The sequence below is a fragment of the Podarcis muralis genome, chromosome 13 (genome assembly GCF_964188315.1).
Source record: "Podarcis muralis chromosome 13, rPodMur119.hap1.1, whole genome shotgun sequence".
Taxonomy (NCBI): domain Eukaryota; kingdom Metazoa; phylum Chordata; class Lepidosauria; order Squamata; family Lacertidae; genus Podarcis; species Podarcis muralis.
In genome coordinates, this window is record NC_135667.1 from 2,094,119 (window position 1) to 2,112,402 (window position 18,284).

Sequence of the window (18,284 nt, forward strand, 5' to 3'; positions counted from 1 at the left end):
TGGTCTTCCGATGGGTGTAGCTTGCTGGAGTGCTCAGGGCTTTAAATGACTTGTGCGAGTTAAAAAAATTCAGTGTAGCATGAAGTCTCCAGCTAATTGAAAGAATGTTCTGCACATATCCCTGTGAAGTCCTTACACCTTTTTTCCATAGGGGTATATGAGCCCCATCCCAGACACACACAGGCAGGCTAGAAGAAGAAGCACGCACACATCCATTCTGGGTGCTGGCCTTGTTCCTGAGGGCCCCCCCTTCCATAAATAGGCTCCCCCTTGGACTGCCAGATTCGGGTGCTAATTCACCCTCCCTGGTCTACGTTTCCGGTTTGCAGATAGCAGAGCAGCGTTAGTGAGCGATAGAGAGCTCTGTTACAACCAGCGCAGCCAATGAAATCAACCAGCTGTTCCCAGCATATTCAGCTCTGGCTCCCCCAGCCTGGTGCCTTCCAGGTGTTTCGGACCACAGTTCCCATCATCTCTCATCCGAGCCGGCTGCGCCCGTTCTCTGAAGCATCTGGAGGCTGCCAGGTTGGAGTTGGTTGGTTTGGTTGAAGCAGCGGCCTTTGACTTGGCGCGCTCGGGTGTGCTCTACGAAATGGAGAAACTGCTTAGAAGGTTGTGGTGGTTCAGGGGGTCAAAAAGGGATGCTGAGGAATACTGAATGTGTGGAGATAGGGACGAGAGAGGTGGGAAATGAGAGACGTGTAGAAACCCCGCCTCTCTGGAAGTCTTTGTTGTTCTCCTGCCATCTTTCATCACCTACATACCGTCTTTGCTCCCTTGACATGTTTTCCGCTAGTTCTCTTTCGCATCAGTAAGCGTAAAAACTTCTTCCACCACCGGCTGGGTTCACACATGACTCATTTAGCGTGTGTGTTGCTTGTTAGAAGTCCCAAGCCCAGCATGCTAACCATGGTTTGTTCTCTGGCAGCAGACCGCAATGTGAAGCCGCGGCTTGTTGCTGGCTTGTAAACCATGGTTTGTTCCAATTACGGTCTAACCCCAGGTTTGAACCCAATTATCTTGCTTGACCCCAGATGCTCTCCAAGCTACAAGGCAAGCACAGCTGGGGAGCAAAGCAAGCTTTAGAGAGAACAAACCATGGCTTGTTGTCATGTGGTTCGTCATGGTTTAGCATTGTGTGCGAACACAGCCATGATTATCTGAATCCAGATGGTAACAGGCTGTTTTGCTCTCACTTGTAAAATGCATCTTTTCATCATTTAGATGTCTTGTGCTTTTTCCTAATTCCTGTCTGCTTCTCAGCCGACTTGCTTGTGTACTAAATACTTTCAGAATTCCAGTTTGGAAACCCAGTTCCTCTTTTACTTGGGTTCGCCGCTCAATAGCTCCAGCAGCTAGTTCTCCTGCTGTTAAAAGCGCACGCACGCTTTCCAGCAGAATCCTTGAAAACTGAGCAAACGCAAAATAAAATTGAGAAAGAAAACTGCCAGCCACTAGTCAGGGGAAGCGTCCTTGTATTGATCTTGTATTAATTATCTGCTGCATTTATATCCCACTTATTTTATCCAAAGAGCTCAAGGGGGCGTGTTCATGGTCCTCCCGCCTCATTTAATCCCCACTGTAACCCTGCAGGATAGGATAGGCTGAGAGGCAGTGACTGGCCCCCAAGGGCTGAATGGGAGGATTCGAACCCTGGTCTCTGCCAGGTTCTAGTGCAACACTCTGCTTTTGAGGGCATGTGTGGGTGGGGCTTGGCCCATCGGATGGGGACGTTTCTGGTTTTTTTGTTTTAGTTTCTACAGAGCACAACCGCAGCTGCTATTATTGAACCATCCGAAATCAGTTTACCAGGGTGGCAGGATGGGTGGAACAGGCTTCAGGTCAGGCCCACGGAGAACCGGGAGGGCACCAGGTTGGCGAGGGTTGCTCCAGGGCAAGGGAAGGAGGCTGAGGGCGAAAGGTGCCCTCTGGATGGACGTGGCCGAGGTGTTTGCGTGCCTGGGGAGCGGAGGGCCGCTTTGCTGCAGCGCTGGATGGGGGAATCTCAGAGAGGGGAGGCGGCTGTGTGTGGTTCCTCTTCCCTAGGCAACTGGGTATCTAACACAGCTGTGTCTCTGTGTGTGTGTGTGTGTGTTCACTTTTGACCATTTTAATTTCCTTTGATAGACTTGAACTTCTTTCATTTTTGTTAATTGGTTGTTGACTGTAATAACTTGGCCTTTTCTCCCCTCCTCCCAAGAACCTCTCACAGGAGACTCCAAAAACCATCCGTCCTCAGCCTGGAGAATCCATAAATAAGCAAAACAAAACAAAGAGCCTTGAATGTGCTTTTTTTTTTTTCAATTTTACCCCCTTCCTCTCTCCGCTGGTGGTGGCGATTTTTTTTCTTCTTCCTCCGTAGCGCAGACAGTCAGGGTCTTCACTGTGCACAATGCAGTGACTAGCTGAATGTGAGTTGGCAGGATGTAGGCAGAGCAGGGCGAAATCGCAGGCGCCAGAGCCTCCTCTCTCTTTTGTTTTTCTTTTTACGAAGTCCTGCGGCCCAGCGCGAGAGAGAGAGAGAGATTTTCCAATCTTTTGGGGTTAAGCCCGTGCTGCTTTTTTCTTAAAAAATCCGCCGAAGAAAACTCTCTTCGCTTGGAAGGCTCGGAGTGTGACTCCTCTCAGTGTATGTATGACGTGTTCTGTCTTCTTAAATCAGAGCTGAGAGCAAAAAAAATAAAACTCTAAAAACGCATATCTTGTATTTGCAAAAGGTAAAAAAAAAGAAAGACTGTAGAAGGCGTGTTTTGGATTTGGTTGTATTAATTTCCACCCTCCCCTTTTTAACTGCCTTCCCCCATCAAAGCTGCTTTTACATCTCCCCCTCCCCCCATCTCCAAATCCTGAGAGCGTACCGTGTCCCAAATAGGGCGAGGCAGGATTGGGCCAAAGAGGAGAGAATTGCGTCCTGTACCCACAGTAGCTGAATGCCCCAAAGAACCTAGGATTCTAGGTAGACAGGCTGTGGAGGCTGCAGTGTCCATAAGAGCGTAAGGAGAGCTTTGCTGGATGAGGCTCATAGCATCCTGTTCTCAGGTGCCCATTATGAGAAACCAGCAAGCAGCAACTCTCCCTTTCTGTTGTTTCCAGCAACTGGGATTCAAAAGCATCGCTTCCTCCAGCCGTGCAGGCAGAGCGCAGCTGTTGTGGCCAGCGGCCTTCGGCAGCCCTCTCCTCCACGAAAATGGAGTAAACGGCTGCCTCACAAGCAGGGACCCCCAGATCTCCCCGCAGAGTTTGACCTCTTTGACAGGAGCGACCCCCGTGGAGCTAGACCACCCCACACTCTGAGCTGGGGGGCGGGCTGAGGCTTTCTTCAAACAGGGCTCTACTTCCTTATTACACACAGTTAGGATCTGCGGACAGGTGAGGCTTGAGGTGTGGGGACATTTTAGCTGTGGGGCATTTTAGCATGGCAGCTGTGCCCTGGCCATGGTGGAGGACCAGACCAGGGGAGACTTGAGGAGAAGCCTGTGGCAAGCCTTGAGAGTGAGGCAGGAGGGGCCTGGAATAGTTGCTGCTGCTGCTGTTGTTGTTGTTGTTGTTATTATTATTATTATTATTATTATTATTATTATTACAATTTATGACCTACATTTCACTCCTAAAGTCCCAGGGCTTGCAGGGCGTGACAATGAAAACCCAATCCAAGGTGCTTGTGTCGGCGTTTAAAGTTACCTGAAAGGTCGCCTCCTTCCCTACAGACCCCTTCGGGTGCCAAGATCTGCGGAGAGGTCCCTCTTGGCAGTTCCTCCACCCTCAGAGGCTCAGGGTAGGGGTGACCCAGGGGGAGAGGACCTTCTCTGTGGTGGCCCCTAAGCCGTGGAACTCCCTTCACTGTGCTGCTCCCGGCGGGTGCTGAAGACGCCCCTTTTCCCCCTGGCGTTCGACACTTGAGGCGTACATTTTTAACGCCCGCCTTCCCTTTGCAGTGGCTAAGTAGATTTGATAGCCACAACCTTTCTCTGGGACCTTAAGGAGGGAAGGCGTGGAATAAACTTGACAACGGCAGCAGCAGCAACAAACTAAACCCAAAGAGAGAAGGGGAAAAGGATTCTGCACCGAGCCAAGCTGTTGAGGAGTAGGAGGCCCTTTCTTAGACCAAAGCAGTCTCCCCGAAGCACCCACTCTGCAAAGAATCTCGCCCCAAGGGCAACCCTGCTGGGGCACCTGGGAGGCAGCGAGCGATCGGCACCCCTTTTTGCGGAGGTGGGCTTTGGCCTGGCCTGCCAGCGACCGAGAAATTCCTCAAGCAGCGCTCCCCTCCCCTCTACACTTCCATTTCCGCAGAAACCAAACCAAACATAAAAGGCACCTGGATTTTCCTCCCTCCTTCCCTCGCTTTGCATGTGTGAATTAGCGACCGAGAGGGTCGTGCTTCCCTTTCCCTTTCTCCTGGCTAACGCATTTCTTCCCCTCCCCTCCCCCTCCTTTTCTGTGTCTTTCTCCTGTCCCTCCCCGCCCCCCACCCTTCTGCTAATTTGGGTTCCGTTCAGGTTCCGGTCCAAATACCACCCGGACGAAGCCGGCCGGAGGAAGCAGGAGTCTCATAACGCCCTGCAGAACCGCCTGAATGTCTTCCTCTACCTCATGGACAACGGCTGGTTCGAGAACTTGCAGCTGGAGATTGACAAGGCCAACGCCATCATCAAAGTCTTGGATGCCGGTACAGTTGCTGCTGTTGTTGTTGTCGTCCTCCTTGCATATATCGTATTTTTCGCTCTATAAGACGCACCAGACCACAAGACGCACCTAGTTTTTGGAGGAGGAAAACAAAAAAAAATTCTGAATCTCAGAAGCCAGAACAACAGGGATCGCTACGCAGTGAAAGCAGCAATCGCTCTCGCTGTTCTGGCTTCTGGGATAGCTGCCCAGCCTGCATTCGCTCCATAAGACGCACACACACATTTCCCCTTACTTTTTAGGAGTGAAAAAGTGAGTCTTATAGAGCAAAAAATACGATATTTATTTGTAACGAAAAGCAACAGAAGCCAGAACGATGCAGACGTGCAGTGCCACACTTATACGGACAGATTTCCATGCCCAAAATCCACGTAATAAGTTAATATCTCAAAGTTCTGAGTAGCACAGACCTCCTTTCTCAAGAAGATCGTGAAAAGACTCTGTTTCTCTCTGCTTCTCGCCATATACAGTGGTACCTCAGCTTACAGACGCTTCAGGTTACAGACTCTGCTAACCCAGGAATAGTGCTTCAGGTTAAGAACTTTGCTTCAGGATGAGAACAGAAATCGTGCTCTGTGTCTGGAGATAGGCTGTCTCGTGTAAAATAATAATAATAATACATTTTATTTATACCCCGCCCTCCCCGGCCAGAGCTGGGCTCAGGGTGGCTAACACAAATTAAAAAATCACAGTAAAAACGTAATAGTGGAAAAAGAGAAGGGGAATTAAAAAAACCAATTTAAAATACAGGTTAAAATGCAATCTCATTTTAAAATAGCTGATAAATCAAGACCATAAGGGGAGGGAAACATAAGGGTCAGACTGAGTCCAAACCAAAGGCCAGGTTGAACAGCTCTGTCTTGCAGGTCCTGCGGAAAGATGTCAAGTCCCGCAGGGCCCTGGTCTCTTGGGACAGAGCATTCCACCACGTCAGGGCCAGTGATGAAAAGGCCCTGGCCCTAGTTGAAACCTCCTTGAGGCTCGGGACCTCCAAAGTGTTGTTATTTGTGGACCTTTAGGTCCTCCGTGGGGCATACCAGGAGAGGCGGTCCTGTAGGTATGTGGGTCCTAGGCCGCATAGGGCTTTAAAGGTCAAAGCCAGCACCTTAAACCTGACCCCGTACTCCACCGGGAGCCAGTGCAGTTGGTAAAGCACTGGATGAATGTGATCCCATGGCAGGGACCCCGTAAGGAGTCTCGCCGCGGCATTCTGCACCCGCTGGAGTTTCTGGGTCAGCTTCAAGGGCAGCCCCGCGTAGAGCGAGTTACAATAATCAAGCCTGGAGGTGAAGGAGGCTTTGGCTTGTGATGAGGACAGACGCAATGGCCTTCTGGGCACCCAAAGCAAAAACTCTCCTCCGCTAGAAATCTTGAGGCAAAATCAGGTAAATTGAACCCTACTGTTGAAGTAATAACTGGCTTTGCTTTACCCATGTATCCTCTAATTTTGCTATCTGGTTATGTTAAGGAAATAAGCACTAACAGAGGACAGGGAATTAATGCAACGTCTCTTAAGTGCTGCCAGAATTATTTGTCAAAACTGGAGGGGGGGAGGGGGGATGAGAACCCCAATCATGAGAGCTTGGGTAACTGCAATCTGGGACGTTGTATATCTGGCTACGGTTGCATACAGTGGTACCTCGGGTTACATACGCTTCAGGTTACAGACTCTGCTAAGCCAGAAATAGTACCTTGGGTTAAGTACTTAATTCGTTCCGGAGGTCCGCTCTTAACCTGAAACTGTTCTTAACCTGAAGCACCACTTTAGCTAATGGGGCCTCCTGCTGCTGCTGTGCCGCTGCCGCACGATTTCTGTTCTCATCCTGAAGCAAAGTTCTGTTCAATTTACCTATTACGTTTTTACTGTGATTTTTTATTGGTGTTAGCCACCCTGAGCCCGGCTCTGGCTGGGGGGGGCGGGGTATAAATAAAATATATTATTATTATTATTATTATTATTATTATTATTATTATTATTATTATTATTTTACTCAAGACAGCCTAGCTCCAGACACATAGGCGTTGACATATTTTTAATCTTCTAGGCTGCCGGTTTTAATTATCTTTATAAACAGTTGTGAAGAAAGGTGGCGGCGTTTGGGGCAGCCCGGGGTCCATGTAGATCTCTTGCCGAGTTTGAAAGCTGCTGAACCCCGCCCCCCCCCCCCAAGAATTGCCTCCACATGCCATAGTTAAGAGCCTGTCAGGGCCTTGATGGTGGTGGCTCCCTCTCCCCCTGCAGCCGTCATTAAGATGGAAGGCGGGACTGAGCACGACCTGAAGATCCTGGACCAGGAGGAAGAGGAGGAGCGTCAGGAGAAGGCAGAGCCGGGGAAGAAGGAAGAGAACCGGCTGCAGGACCTGGACCGCAAAGCCTCGGAGAAGGACGACAAGAAGGAGGAGGCCAAGAAGGTAGGTGCTGAGGAGGCAGGTGCAATCCTGGCTGGGCCTTCCTTGCTGCTGCCAGCTGGGCAGGGGTGTCTGACGTGCCTCCCTGCTCTGTCCTAGGCTGGCGATGAGGAAGCTGTCGAGGACAAGGCGAAGAAGGCCTCGGAAGAGGAGGAGAAGAGGGCTGAGAAGAAAGAGGAGACGGACAAGGAAGCTAAAAAGGTGCAGGGCCCTCCATGCTTCTCTTCATTGAATCAGGGCGGGCGGGAAGTGGATGAGCTGCCAGAGTAGGGTGTGTGCAGAGGCAGGTCTGTGCCGTGCTGGAGGTGAGATAGGTGGGAGGGACGCGGGTGGCGCTGTGGTCTAAATAATAATATAATAATAATAATTTATTATTTATACCCTGCCCATCTGGCTGGGTCCCCCCAGCCACTCTGGGCGGCTTCCAACAAAACACTAAAATACAATAACCTATTAAACATTGAAAGCTTCCCTAAACAGGGCTGCCTTTAGATGTCTTCTAAAAGTCTGGTAGTTGTTTATCTCTTTGACATCTGGTGGGAGGGAGTTCCACAGGGCGGGCGCCACCACCGAGAAGGCCCTCTGCCTGGTTCCCTGTAACTTGGCTTCTCGCAGTGAGGGAACCGCCAGAAGGCCCTTTGCACTGGACCTCAGTGTCCGGGCTGGACGATGGGGGTGGAGACGCTCCTTCAGGTATACTGGACTGAGCCTCTTGGGCTTGCTGATCAGAAGGTCGATGGTGCGAATCCCCACGACGGGGTGAGCTCCCATTGCTCAGTCCCAGCTCCTGCCAACCTAGCAGTTCGAAAGCATACCAGTGCAAGTAGATAAATGGGTACTGCTCTGGCGGGAAGGGAAACAGCATTTCCGTTGCTCCAGAAGCGGTTTAGTCCTGCTGGCCACATGACCCAGAAAGCTGTCTATGGACAAACGCCGGCTCCCTTGGCTGATAAAGCGAGATGAGCGCCACAACCCCAGAGTCGCCTTTGGACTTAACCGTCCAGGGGTACTTTACCCTTTTATATAGGTAGGTAGGTAGGTAGGTAGATCGGAAACAAACCTCCCTGCCTCTTTAAAGAAAGGCCAAGTGTTATTCCAGGAGTAAATGGTGCAAAGGAGGCGTGAGGAAACAAGAGCCTTGTTGGGTCAGACCAAAGGCTCCCTCCTTGTTCTCTTTTTGTCAGCCAGCGGAGGATACCTTATTCTAACAGGCCTTTTGCAAGCTGACTGTTTTCAATTAAAGAAAGGGCTTTGAAGTAACGCCACGCTGTTCTCATCACCTGTGTTTTAATAGACCTGCCTTTTATATTTATTTTTAAGTCTCTCGTAGTTTAACTATTTATAATAATAATACTTTATTATTTATACCCCGCCCATCTGGCTGGGCTTCCCCAGCCACTCTGGGCGGCTTCCCAAAAAATATTAAAATACTGTGATACATCAAACATATTTCCTAACGGGTCTCTCTTAAGACGTTTTTATCCGTGTTGCGTTAATTTGTTGCAAGCCGGCGGGGAGGCGGGATTTAGAGATAATGATGATTAATATGCACCAGAAACGAGATTTTTTGGGGTAGGATTGACTGCTTCCTTTCTCCCACCCCTCCCAGATCGGCCACAAACACAAACGGAAGCGCAGCGGGGACGACAGCTACGACGAAGGCAGCGTTTCTGAATCGGACACAGAGTCAGAAGGTGGGCGCCCCGAAGAGGACGACAAGGAAGGTGGGTGGAGAGATGTGGTAGTAAAAAACAACGAATGGATGTACTGTATTTTTCCGTGTATAAGACGCCCCTGTGTATAAGACGCCCCCTATTTTGGGGAGAGGGCTCCAAATTAAGAAAATGGAGGGAGGATTGCCCAGAGTTGTTGAGTTTTGGGGGGACAGAGTTATTGAGCTTCCCCCCACCCAAATAATATTTATTATTTTCAGTAGATAAACATAGTAAAGAAATAAAAGATTAACAATAATAAAAACAAACAAAAAAGAAAAGAAAAAGAGGGGAATAAGAAAAAAAGATACATAGAACATATTACCACTTAATTAATTAAAATTAAGCACCATCCATCTTCATAAACATAGTATTTGACTTCCTCGAATCTCTTCCATCCGAATTTCTTAGTAATTATATGTAGCAGTTTCCAATATCAGTGTTTCAAAAGACCATATCACAGTCCTATTCATGTTACACAGCTTTCCTTATCGTACATTTTCTTATTTATAAATTTAATTCCATTATAATCCTAGGCCTAATTGTTTCTTTCAAGTGGTTATATATCTTTAATATTACAATATTTATTCAAATAGTCTTTAAATTTCTTCCTGTCTTCTCGATGTTCCTCTTCTTTCTGGTCGCGGATTCTCCCGGTTTTTTGGGGGGACTCCAAATTAAGAAAATGGAGGGAGGATTGCCCAGAGTTGTTGAGCTTTTTAGGGGAGGTTGCCAAAAATCGCTCACCTGCCTGACATACGTTGCCACTCACACGCGTTGCAAAACCCACCTATCATCCGCCAAATAGCTGCAGTGACAGCCAATCAACACCAGCCCTTGCCTCAGCCACCAATAACACGCCCAATAGCCGCTGACAATCTCCGGCTCCCGGGAGCAACCAATCCCACGTCCCCACTATGCACTATCCGTGTATAAGACAACCTCCTGTTGTACATCTGACTGGGTCCGGTACACTCCCACTTCTCCAGAATTCCCAGCCAGTAGCAGAGCGGCAGCGTGTGCTTGATGTGTGCGTTAAGACAAGAGTCCGTACGCTGTTTCTTTCTATACTAAACAGCTTTATTTACCGTATTTTTTGCTCTATAAGACTCACTTTTTCCCTCCTAAAAAGTAAGGGGAAATGTGTGTGCGTCTTATGGAGCGAATGCAGGCTGCACAGCTATCCCAGAAGCCAGAACAGCAAGAGGGACTGCTGCTTTCACTGCGTAGCGATCCCTCTTGCTGTTCTGGCTTCTGAGATTCAGAATATTTTTTTCTTCTTTTCCTCCTCCAAAAACTAGGTGCGTCTTGTGGTCTGGTGCGTCTTATAGAGCGAAAAATACGGTACATCGGACAGATAAAACAAACAATCCCATCAGAGACCGGAGACATGGTGTGCGTCTCTGACTCTTCTCCGTGAGAAGTGAAAGTATCACACAGACAAAGAACTCAGATCCCAGATGTAGGAAGCCCCTCCCCAGATGCAGGACGCATAGAGGTTAACCCCATAAATACCCCCCATGTCATAATTTTCTAAGAAAAAACACTCTTGTACACCGAAACGCGCGGTATACATTTAAGATGCGTGAACAGTGAAAGAAAGGATTGGAAAGCTGTATTGCGGAAGGATGTTTGCCCCGGCGCTCTGGTCCAACTTGCTGGCATATCATTATGGCCATCTGGTCGGACGCTGTGAGAACAGGGTGCCGGACTAGATGACCTCATCCTGCAGGCCCGTCTTACCTTCTTAACGTTTAGAGGTCTCCAAATTAGAAAAGAGCGAAGGGTTTTACCTCTATGGCTTTGCTGAAGCCAGAGATAGGCCTCTCTAGCCTGAGCTGTTTCTTTCCTGCGTCTGGTTTTTTTTTTAAAAAAAAAGCATCGCCTCTGGTAAACCAAAGCTCCAGTTCTTTGGACCTAGAGATGCAGGGGTTTGCTTGCTTGCTTGCTTGCTTGCTTGCTGAGATGTGTAATTCCAACAACAAAGCACACCAAGAACTCGGGCCAATGTAAGTTTCAATAGTGGGAGTGGTTCCTACTCACAAGTCAGTTCTGACAAGAATTACAAACTCAAGTAGAGAGCACAAACTCAAACTCATAAAGATATGTATAACACAATAATTCGTTGCAAGGATTTTCTCTTTTTCACTCTGCTAGAGTTTGTAATCTTTCGCTCTATAAGGCGCACCCGACCATAAGACGCACCCAGTTTTAGAGGAGGAGAACAAGAAGAAAAAAAATTCTCTCCCTCTCTGCTCAGCGCCCCTTCAGCGAAGCGGCAGGAGAAACGGAGCCCCTTCCATTTCTCCTCCCGCTTCGCTGAAGGGGCGCTGCGCAGAGAGGGAAAGCTTTGCAGCGCCTCTCCAGCGAAGCGAAGCCTGGAGAGCAAGAGGGATCAGTGTGCACCGACCCCTCTCGCTCTCCAGGCTTCAGGGATAGCCGCCTGAAGCCTCTGGAGCGCAGCGCTCCAGAGGCTTTGCATTGCTTTCGCTGAAGCCATGGAGCCTGCATTCACTCCATAAGACTCACACACATTTCCCCTTACTTTGTAGGAGGGGGAAAGTGCGTCTTATAGAGCGAAAAATACAGTACTTTTGAATGGATTAGTTTTTTTGACTATTGACTTGTCAGTAGGGACCACTCCCACTCGTGAAACTTACATTGGCCTGATTTCCTGGTGTGCTTTTTTCTTGAGACGTGTAATCCAGCAGCTCGCAAGAGTCAACTTGCTCTTCCGACGCCTTGGGATTCGCAATTCCCTCGCCGCCGGTTAGCCTGAGGCCTTGCTCAGAGTTCCTTGCCGTCTCTTTTTTGCAGACAAGAAGCCGAAGGAGGAGAAGGCCGGGGCGGCAGCAGGGGCGGCCGGCGCGACGGCGGGGCCAGCGAAGGAAGGCGGCGAGGAGCCCCCCAAAGCCAAGGAGAAGGACGGGGAGCCCAAGCCCCGCCCCCTGCACAAGACCTGCTCCCTCTTTGTGCGGAACATCGCCCCCAACATCTCCCAGGCAGAGATCGTGGCGGTGAGTGGAACCCAGCTGGCCTGGCGCTGGCCTCTCGATATTTTCTGAGAATCCTCCGGAAAAACAATCTCTCAAAGGAGCAGTTGGTGGCATTTTACCATTGTACTGTGGAGAGTGTATTAACTCATGGTCTGTGTGTGTGGTTTGGGAGCTGCACGGCCAGGGAAAAAACAATGCTGTCCAGGGTTGCAAAGACTGCGGAGAGAATAATTGGGTGCGCTCTTCCCACCCTGGATCAAATCTATGCTTCTAGGTGCCATAAGAAAGCGGCAGAGATAGCGCAGGATAGTGCGCACCCCGGAAATGATCTCTTTCAGCTTCTGCCTTCTGGAAGAAGGTACAGGGTTATAAAGACTAGGACTAGCCGCCTGAGAAACAGTTTCTATGCAAATGCAATTCTGGTTCTAAACGCAGCATACGAGGTCTCTATAGTATAGTGTATTTTAAAATGGGGTTTCAGAGTTTTTGATTGGATACCCTGGGGAGCCTGGCCAGTCTTTTGTAATGACAAATACTTCGTTCCTGAGCCAGGTCACAGGCTCACCCTATTCATACACAGACATACCCTTAAGACAGGATTTGTGAAGGAAAAGGCAATGGGGAGGCTTTTCCTTTTGCCTTCGACCTTGCAGAGAAATCATTTGGTCAGTTTGGGAGTCAAAATGGTTTCAGGGCTCTTTTCCTGTGCTGCTTCAGACATGTGGTTTATATATTTATGTACGTGTTTGCTTGGTACATTTATGAACATTTATTATATATATAAGACCTTATTTTTTTATTTCAGCCTTAACATACCCTGTATCCACCCCCAAAATTTCCAGCTTTTGACTCCCCTCCATTCTTTCTCCTCTCTCTCAGCTTTGCAAAAGGTACCCTGGCTTCATGAGAGTGGCTCTTTCAGAACCCCAGCCGGAAAGGAGGTAACTTTCGTTTTTCTAACACCCACCCACACCCAAATATTTCTTGCGTGTGCTCATGTGTCTGTCTGTGTCATATCAGTCATAGTTCCATAGGATCCGCTGTCTGTAGAACAGCATAAGAGGGTAAGAAGAGCTTGCAGGATCAGACCAAAGGGCGCTCATCTAGGCCAGCCACCTGCTCTCACAGGATTCGAACACAGGATCAACACTCTCGCCTCCTGCGGTTTCCAGCAACTGGAACCCAGAAGCATTGCTGCCTTGCAACTGTGGAGGCAGAGCCATTGTGGCTAGGAGCCATCGACAGCCCTCTCGATAGAATTTGTCCAGTCCTTCAGGCGTGTGGCATCTCCTTCGTTTTTTTGCTAGAACCACTAACTGCAGCCGGGTGTGAAAGGCTCTTAGAGATTAAAAACGAATACAGACCCTCCCTGCTGCTCAAGCTTTCTTCGTTCTGGCAATATACTGAAGGCGTTGTGGGGGGAGTCATTTAAGTTGGTGCCGTCGTTAAATAGTTGGGAGTCAGAAATCCTTCCTGATCTGCTTCACGTCCCTGGGAGATCCACTGGTCCTCCTCCTCCTGCTCTCTAGAGGGTGGGGGAAGAATTCCCCTATTTTCAAATCTCTGCGGAGCCGTAAGCCTTAACTGAGTGGCTGTGAACAACTTACTCATCATTTCTGCCCTTTATAAGAGGTTCTTCTGCTAAGCAATTGCAGATCCACTTTTAAACAGTGCAGAAGGTTCCTTTGTCAGGCCGGAACAACTATACCAGCAATTTGGCAGCCGAGAAGTCCTTTCTACAGAGAAAAGCAAGGCAGTTGCTGCACCTCAGCCTCTGGTCTACCTTGCAGGGCCGTTGTGTGGCTGAAACAAGAAGGCCGTTTATGAACTGGCTTGGAGGAAAGGCGGGGGTGTGTGTGTGTGTGGCTTGTGCGTGTTTTTGTGCCTGCGAGGGGCAGAGGGCGTTTGAAAAGCCCGGCAGCCGAACATCTTTCTCCTTTTCAGGTTTTTCCGAAGAGGCTGGGTGACCTTTGACCGCAGCGTCAACATCAAGGAGATCTGCTGGAACCTCCAGAACATTCGGGTAAATGGGCGATTCCCAAAGGGGGCAGGGGGATTCCCCAGGGGATCCTCAGAGGCGAGGGGGCAGTGGGGAGGGCACTGGAGGGGCAAAACGACTATCGAATTTTGAGAAGCTCGTATCCCTGGAATCAAGTTCATCTGTTTTGTTGATGAACTGAATCGTTTTAACTGGGTTTTGAATGAACTCTGCTGTGGCATTCCCAAAGCGAAGGATTAGACTCTGATTAATCCAAGACACACAGAGGCTTGACCAGCAAGACTCTGGGAGGGGTGCGTATAATAATCTGTCTGTCCACCCCTCGGCCCAGGTCGTTTTATTCACAAAAGAACTTCTTACACAGTGTACGTAAGAACCAATCAGATTTCCCCTGAGCATTTCAAAACCCCCACATGGGGACAAAGTTAAACTACAAAAACTAATTTAAGCATGCATACTTCTGGGGTAAATAAAACAGAACTAAAAAGGAAGAATGCATTCAGCAAACCCGGAGATCATAAACAGCAATAAAGGAAGGAAGGAAGGAAGGAAGGAAGGAAGGAAGGAAGGAAGGAAGGAAGGAAGGGTAGAATTTACCATCTCTTTGTGAACACTCTTCCTGGCCCTTGAGATCTATCTAAAGATTAACAAATCACATCACAGAAGCTACCTGATATCTTTTATGGTTGAGGATGCCTGATGAAGCAACTGGCCTGTGTTTAGAATGCTGATACGTGCCTGTCAGCAAATGGCAGAGATGCAGAGGCTTGTGGGATCTGATCAGAAATTATTGTCAGTGAATCGAACCCAGTAAACGCCATGCTTTCATAGCAGACACAATGGTTTGATCATAGCTGTCAACCGTCCCTTATTTGGTGGGAAAGTCCCTTATCCCAGCGCCATGTCCCGCTGCTGTCCCTTATTGATGATGTCCCTTAAATTTCCCGGGTTTCAAAGGAAGCAGCTCCTCTCCCTCCCTCCCTGCCGGCCAGGGAGGAGGGAGGCTCCAGCTGTGTTGCTTGGCTGCGTTGCTCACCCAATAAGGAGTCTGAGAACGACTGGGGGGTGGAGCTTGCATGCCTTGTGCCAATCAAATTGGCCGCCTTGCCTGGGGACTCGCCTTTGCTCAGCGCTTCCCAGCGGAGAGGTAACGGTGGTTTTCCTTGCTGCATCCCCTTTGCCGGGTTGCTGCGCTGTGGGAACCACCGCTTGAGGCTTCGTTTGGCTGATGGCTGGGCTTTCTGCCTTTGGCTCGGAGGGGCTCAGAAGTCGAACATACCTGTGCCCTGAAAATCCCTTATTTTGGCTTCTGGTCCCTTATTTTCAAATCTGTAAGTTGACAGCTATGGGCTTGATGCATTTTATAATTCCTCATAGTAATCCCATCTGACCCCACACTCTGGACATGTGCCCTCCTATACTCTGCAATTAATCTTTCCTGTTTTGAACTGTATCACGTTGTTATCTTCCTGAACAGGCTGTGCAAACCACTTTTCTGAATAATGCTTTTTGTAGGGGCACTGGGGGGGTGAAGCAGAGGCGAGGATGGCCCCCCAAAGTTTGGGAACTGCGAGAGACCAATCCCACCTCATTCTTCTCTTAAGTTGTATATCCTGATCTGTAGGGGTTTTTTCCCCCTGGGGTAGAGAGGATAAACAGTGCCTGTGTGCTGTGCTATTATTAAAATGCGATGCCTGGACACAACTGCATGCCAGGAGGAGGGGGGTCCCTCCCTGTTTCAGCAAGGTTTGGGGAGCTGTTCTGCCGTTGACCCTGCCCTCCGCCCTCTCCCCAGCTGCGGGAATGCGAGCTGAGCCCCGGCGTCAACCGCGACCTGACCCGGCGCGTCAGGAACGTCAACGGCATCACGCAGCACAAGCAGATCCTGCGCAACGACATCAAGCTGGCGGCCAAGCTGATCCAGACGATGGATGACCGCACCCAGCTGTGGGGGGCCGGGGAGGCCCGCCCTGCCTCCGAAGTCTCGGTCAGTTCGGGGCCCGGGGTGGGGGGGACAGTTTGGGAGGCGCCCGCGGCCCTTGGGTTTTTCTGCCCTTTGGATTTCTCTGTGCCTCATCAGATGGCCAAGTGGATCGAGCCTGCTGTATGTGAAAACCAGAAATTTAGCTGCGCTGCCTGCCTTGCCGGGGGTTGGACTAGATGACCCCCAGGGGTCCCTTCCAACTCTGTGACTCCATGAAAAGGGCTCCCCTCGCAAGCCAGTTCTCAGCCGAATGTCTACGTATGATGCAGGAAGTCGCCTCTGTTCTTATCACACTTACCCTGAGCTAGTGTTCCTCCCGCTGCTTTGGACTACAATTCCCATCAGCCTCAGCTAGCATGGCTGATGGGAGTTGTAGTCCAAAGCAGCTGGTGGGGCACCAGCTCAGGGAAAGTCTGACCATAGAGAAACACAGTGGCTCAAGCGGATGGGTTGTTGGTTTTTAACATCATCATCATTATTATTATTATTATTATTATTATTACTACTATTATTATTTATACTGCGCCCTCCCCAGCCAAGACCGGGCTCAGGGCAGCTAACACCCGATATAAAAACAAATTAATTGAAATACAACTTAAAAACAAGATTAAAATACAACATTCAAATATTAAAATACAGCCTCATTTCAATGGAAACTCAAATCAAAAACTTTTTGGGGGATGAAAACGTCCAGTCTTCACCAAGGCTAACTTTCCAGACTGGTCCTACATGGGCCAGAATTAAGCTAGGGAAGTTGGACCCATAGCCGTCGGAAGGAAGGCTTGGCCGTCTGTCTTTTAGAGAGGCACTTGCTCTCGGGAGCAAAGCTCACAGCGCTCTCTCTCTCTCTCTCTCTCTCTCTCTCTCTCTCTCTCTCTGCCACCCCAGAGCTTGCCTTCCCAGAACCCCATCTTGAAGAACATCACGGACTACCTGATAGAAGAGGTCAGCGCCGAGGAGGAGGAGCTGCTGGGCAAAAGCGGGGAGCCCTCTGAAGAGCCCCCCAAGGAAGGGAACCCCGCTGAGCTCAACGTGGAGAGGGACGAGAAGCTCGTCAAGGTGACTCTTGAGTGAGAGTGGCTCGGTTTGAGGATGGGGGAGGTCGGAGGACTAGAGCTTTAGTTTTTGGGAAGCTGTGTATCATTCCCAAAACAAGGAAGGATTGGACTCTGACTAATAGAATACACACGAGGCTTGACCAGCAAGACTCTGGGAGGAGGTGCCAATCATAATAATCCTGTCCACGCCCAGGTCGTTTTATTCACAAAAGAACTTTTTACACAGTGTTCATAAGAACCAGATTTCCTCTGAGCATTTCAAAAACCCCACGTGGGACAAAGTCAGATCAGAAGAAATTCTTTTAACTACAAAGAAACTATTTCCTACTTGAGCATGCATATGTCGTTCAGAGTAAATAAAAGAGGAATAAAAGGAGGAATGCATTCAGCAGAACCCCGGAGGTAATAAACAGGAGGGGCAGGATGGCAGTATTTGCCATCTCCTTGTGAACTCTCTTCCTGGCCCTTAAGATCTATCTAAACTACATCAAAGTTACAGACCATCTTTATGGCTCAGGATGCCCAGTCTGTGTTTAGAATGCTTATATGTGCCGTTCTGGCGTAGAGAAAGCAAATGGCAGAGGTGGAGAGGCCTGTGGGATTTGATCAGAAACTATTGTCAGTGAATCAAGCCCAGTCAACGCAATGCTTTCATCGGCGACACAATGGCTTGTTCCATATTTCATAATTCCTCATAGCAATCCCACCTGACCCCCACACTCCAGATATCTGCACCCCTACAAAGCTGGGGACCTAGGAAGCTGCCTCCGACCAAGTCAGACCATCAGGGTCCGTCCAACTCAGTGCTGTCTTACACTGACTGGCAGCAGCTCCCCAGAGCTTCAGGCAGGGAAATTCCTGCGGAGACGCCACAGGAGATTGAGTCCAGAGCAACAGCCCCACAACACAAAGCCCATAACTCCTCAAGGTTAGATTACGGCAGCGCATTATATGTGGGGCTGCCCCCAAGACTGTTCGGAAACTTTGGCTGGTGCAGAATTTGACAGCTGGGTTGCTCAGCGGGGCAAGGCGGTCTTAGCTCATGACAACGATCCTGGCCCGACCGCCCTGGCTGCCGATCAGTGTTTTCCGGCCCCAGTTCAAAGTGCTGGTTGTGACCTATAAAGCCTTAAACAGCTCAGGACTGCAGTGCCTCAAGGACCACGTTCATCTGAGGTCCTTCTTTGTGTGTCTCCTCCAAGAGAGGTCCGGAGGGTGGCAACATGAGAACGGGGCCTTTTCTGCACTGGCTCCCTGCTCATGGGATGCTCTCCCCAGCGAGGCTCGCCTGGCACTTTCACTACAGATGGAAACTTTCTTCTTCTCCCAGGCCTTTGGCGAATTAAACAGTCTATGAATGAATGAATGAACTTTATTACGGTCACAGACCAGGATAAAAAAACCCCCCAAAACATATAAATAAGATAGTATTTTTTTAAC

General features: G+C 49.3%; 1 protein-coding gene across 2 annotated transcripts in view; it reads left to right on the plus strand.

The window, feature by feature from the left end:
• The window catches only part of SRRT (serrate, RNA effector molecule), a 34,478-nt gene that overhangs the window by 8,859 nt on the left and 7,335 nt on the right, over positions 1-18,284 (plus strand). For both annotated transcript variants that reach the window (XM_077916764.1, XM_077916765.1), the window contains exons 6-14: positions 4,500-4,669; positions 6,929-7,098; positions 7,195-7,296; positions 8,705-8,819; positions 11,625-11,824; positions 12,683-12,744; positions 13,748-13,826; positions 15,598-15,789; positions 16,675-16,845. In XM_077916764.1, coding sequence (XP_077772890.1) covers positions 4,500-4,669; positions 6,929-7,098; positions 7,195-7,296; positions 8,705-8,819; positions 11,625-11,824; positions 12,683-12,744; positions 13,748-13,826; positions 15,598-15,789; positions 16,675-16,845 — 1,261 coding nt within the window. The remainder of the gene's footprint in view (positions 1-4,499; positions 4,670-6,928; positions 7,099-7,194; positions 7,297-8,704; positions 8,820-11,624; positions 11,825-12,682; positions 12,745-13,747; positions 13,827-15,597; positions 15,790-16,674; positions 16,846-18,284) is intronic.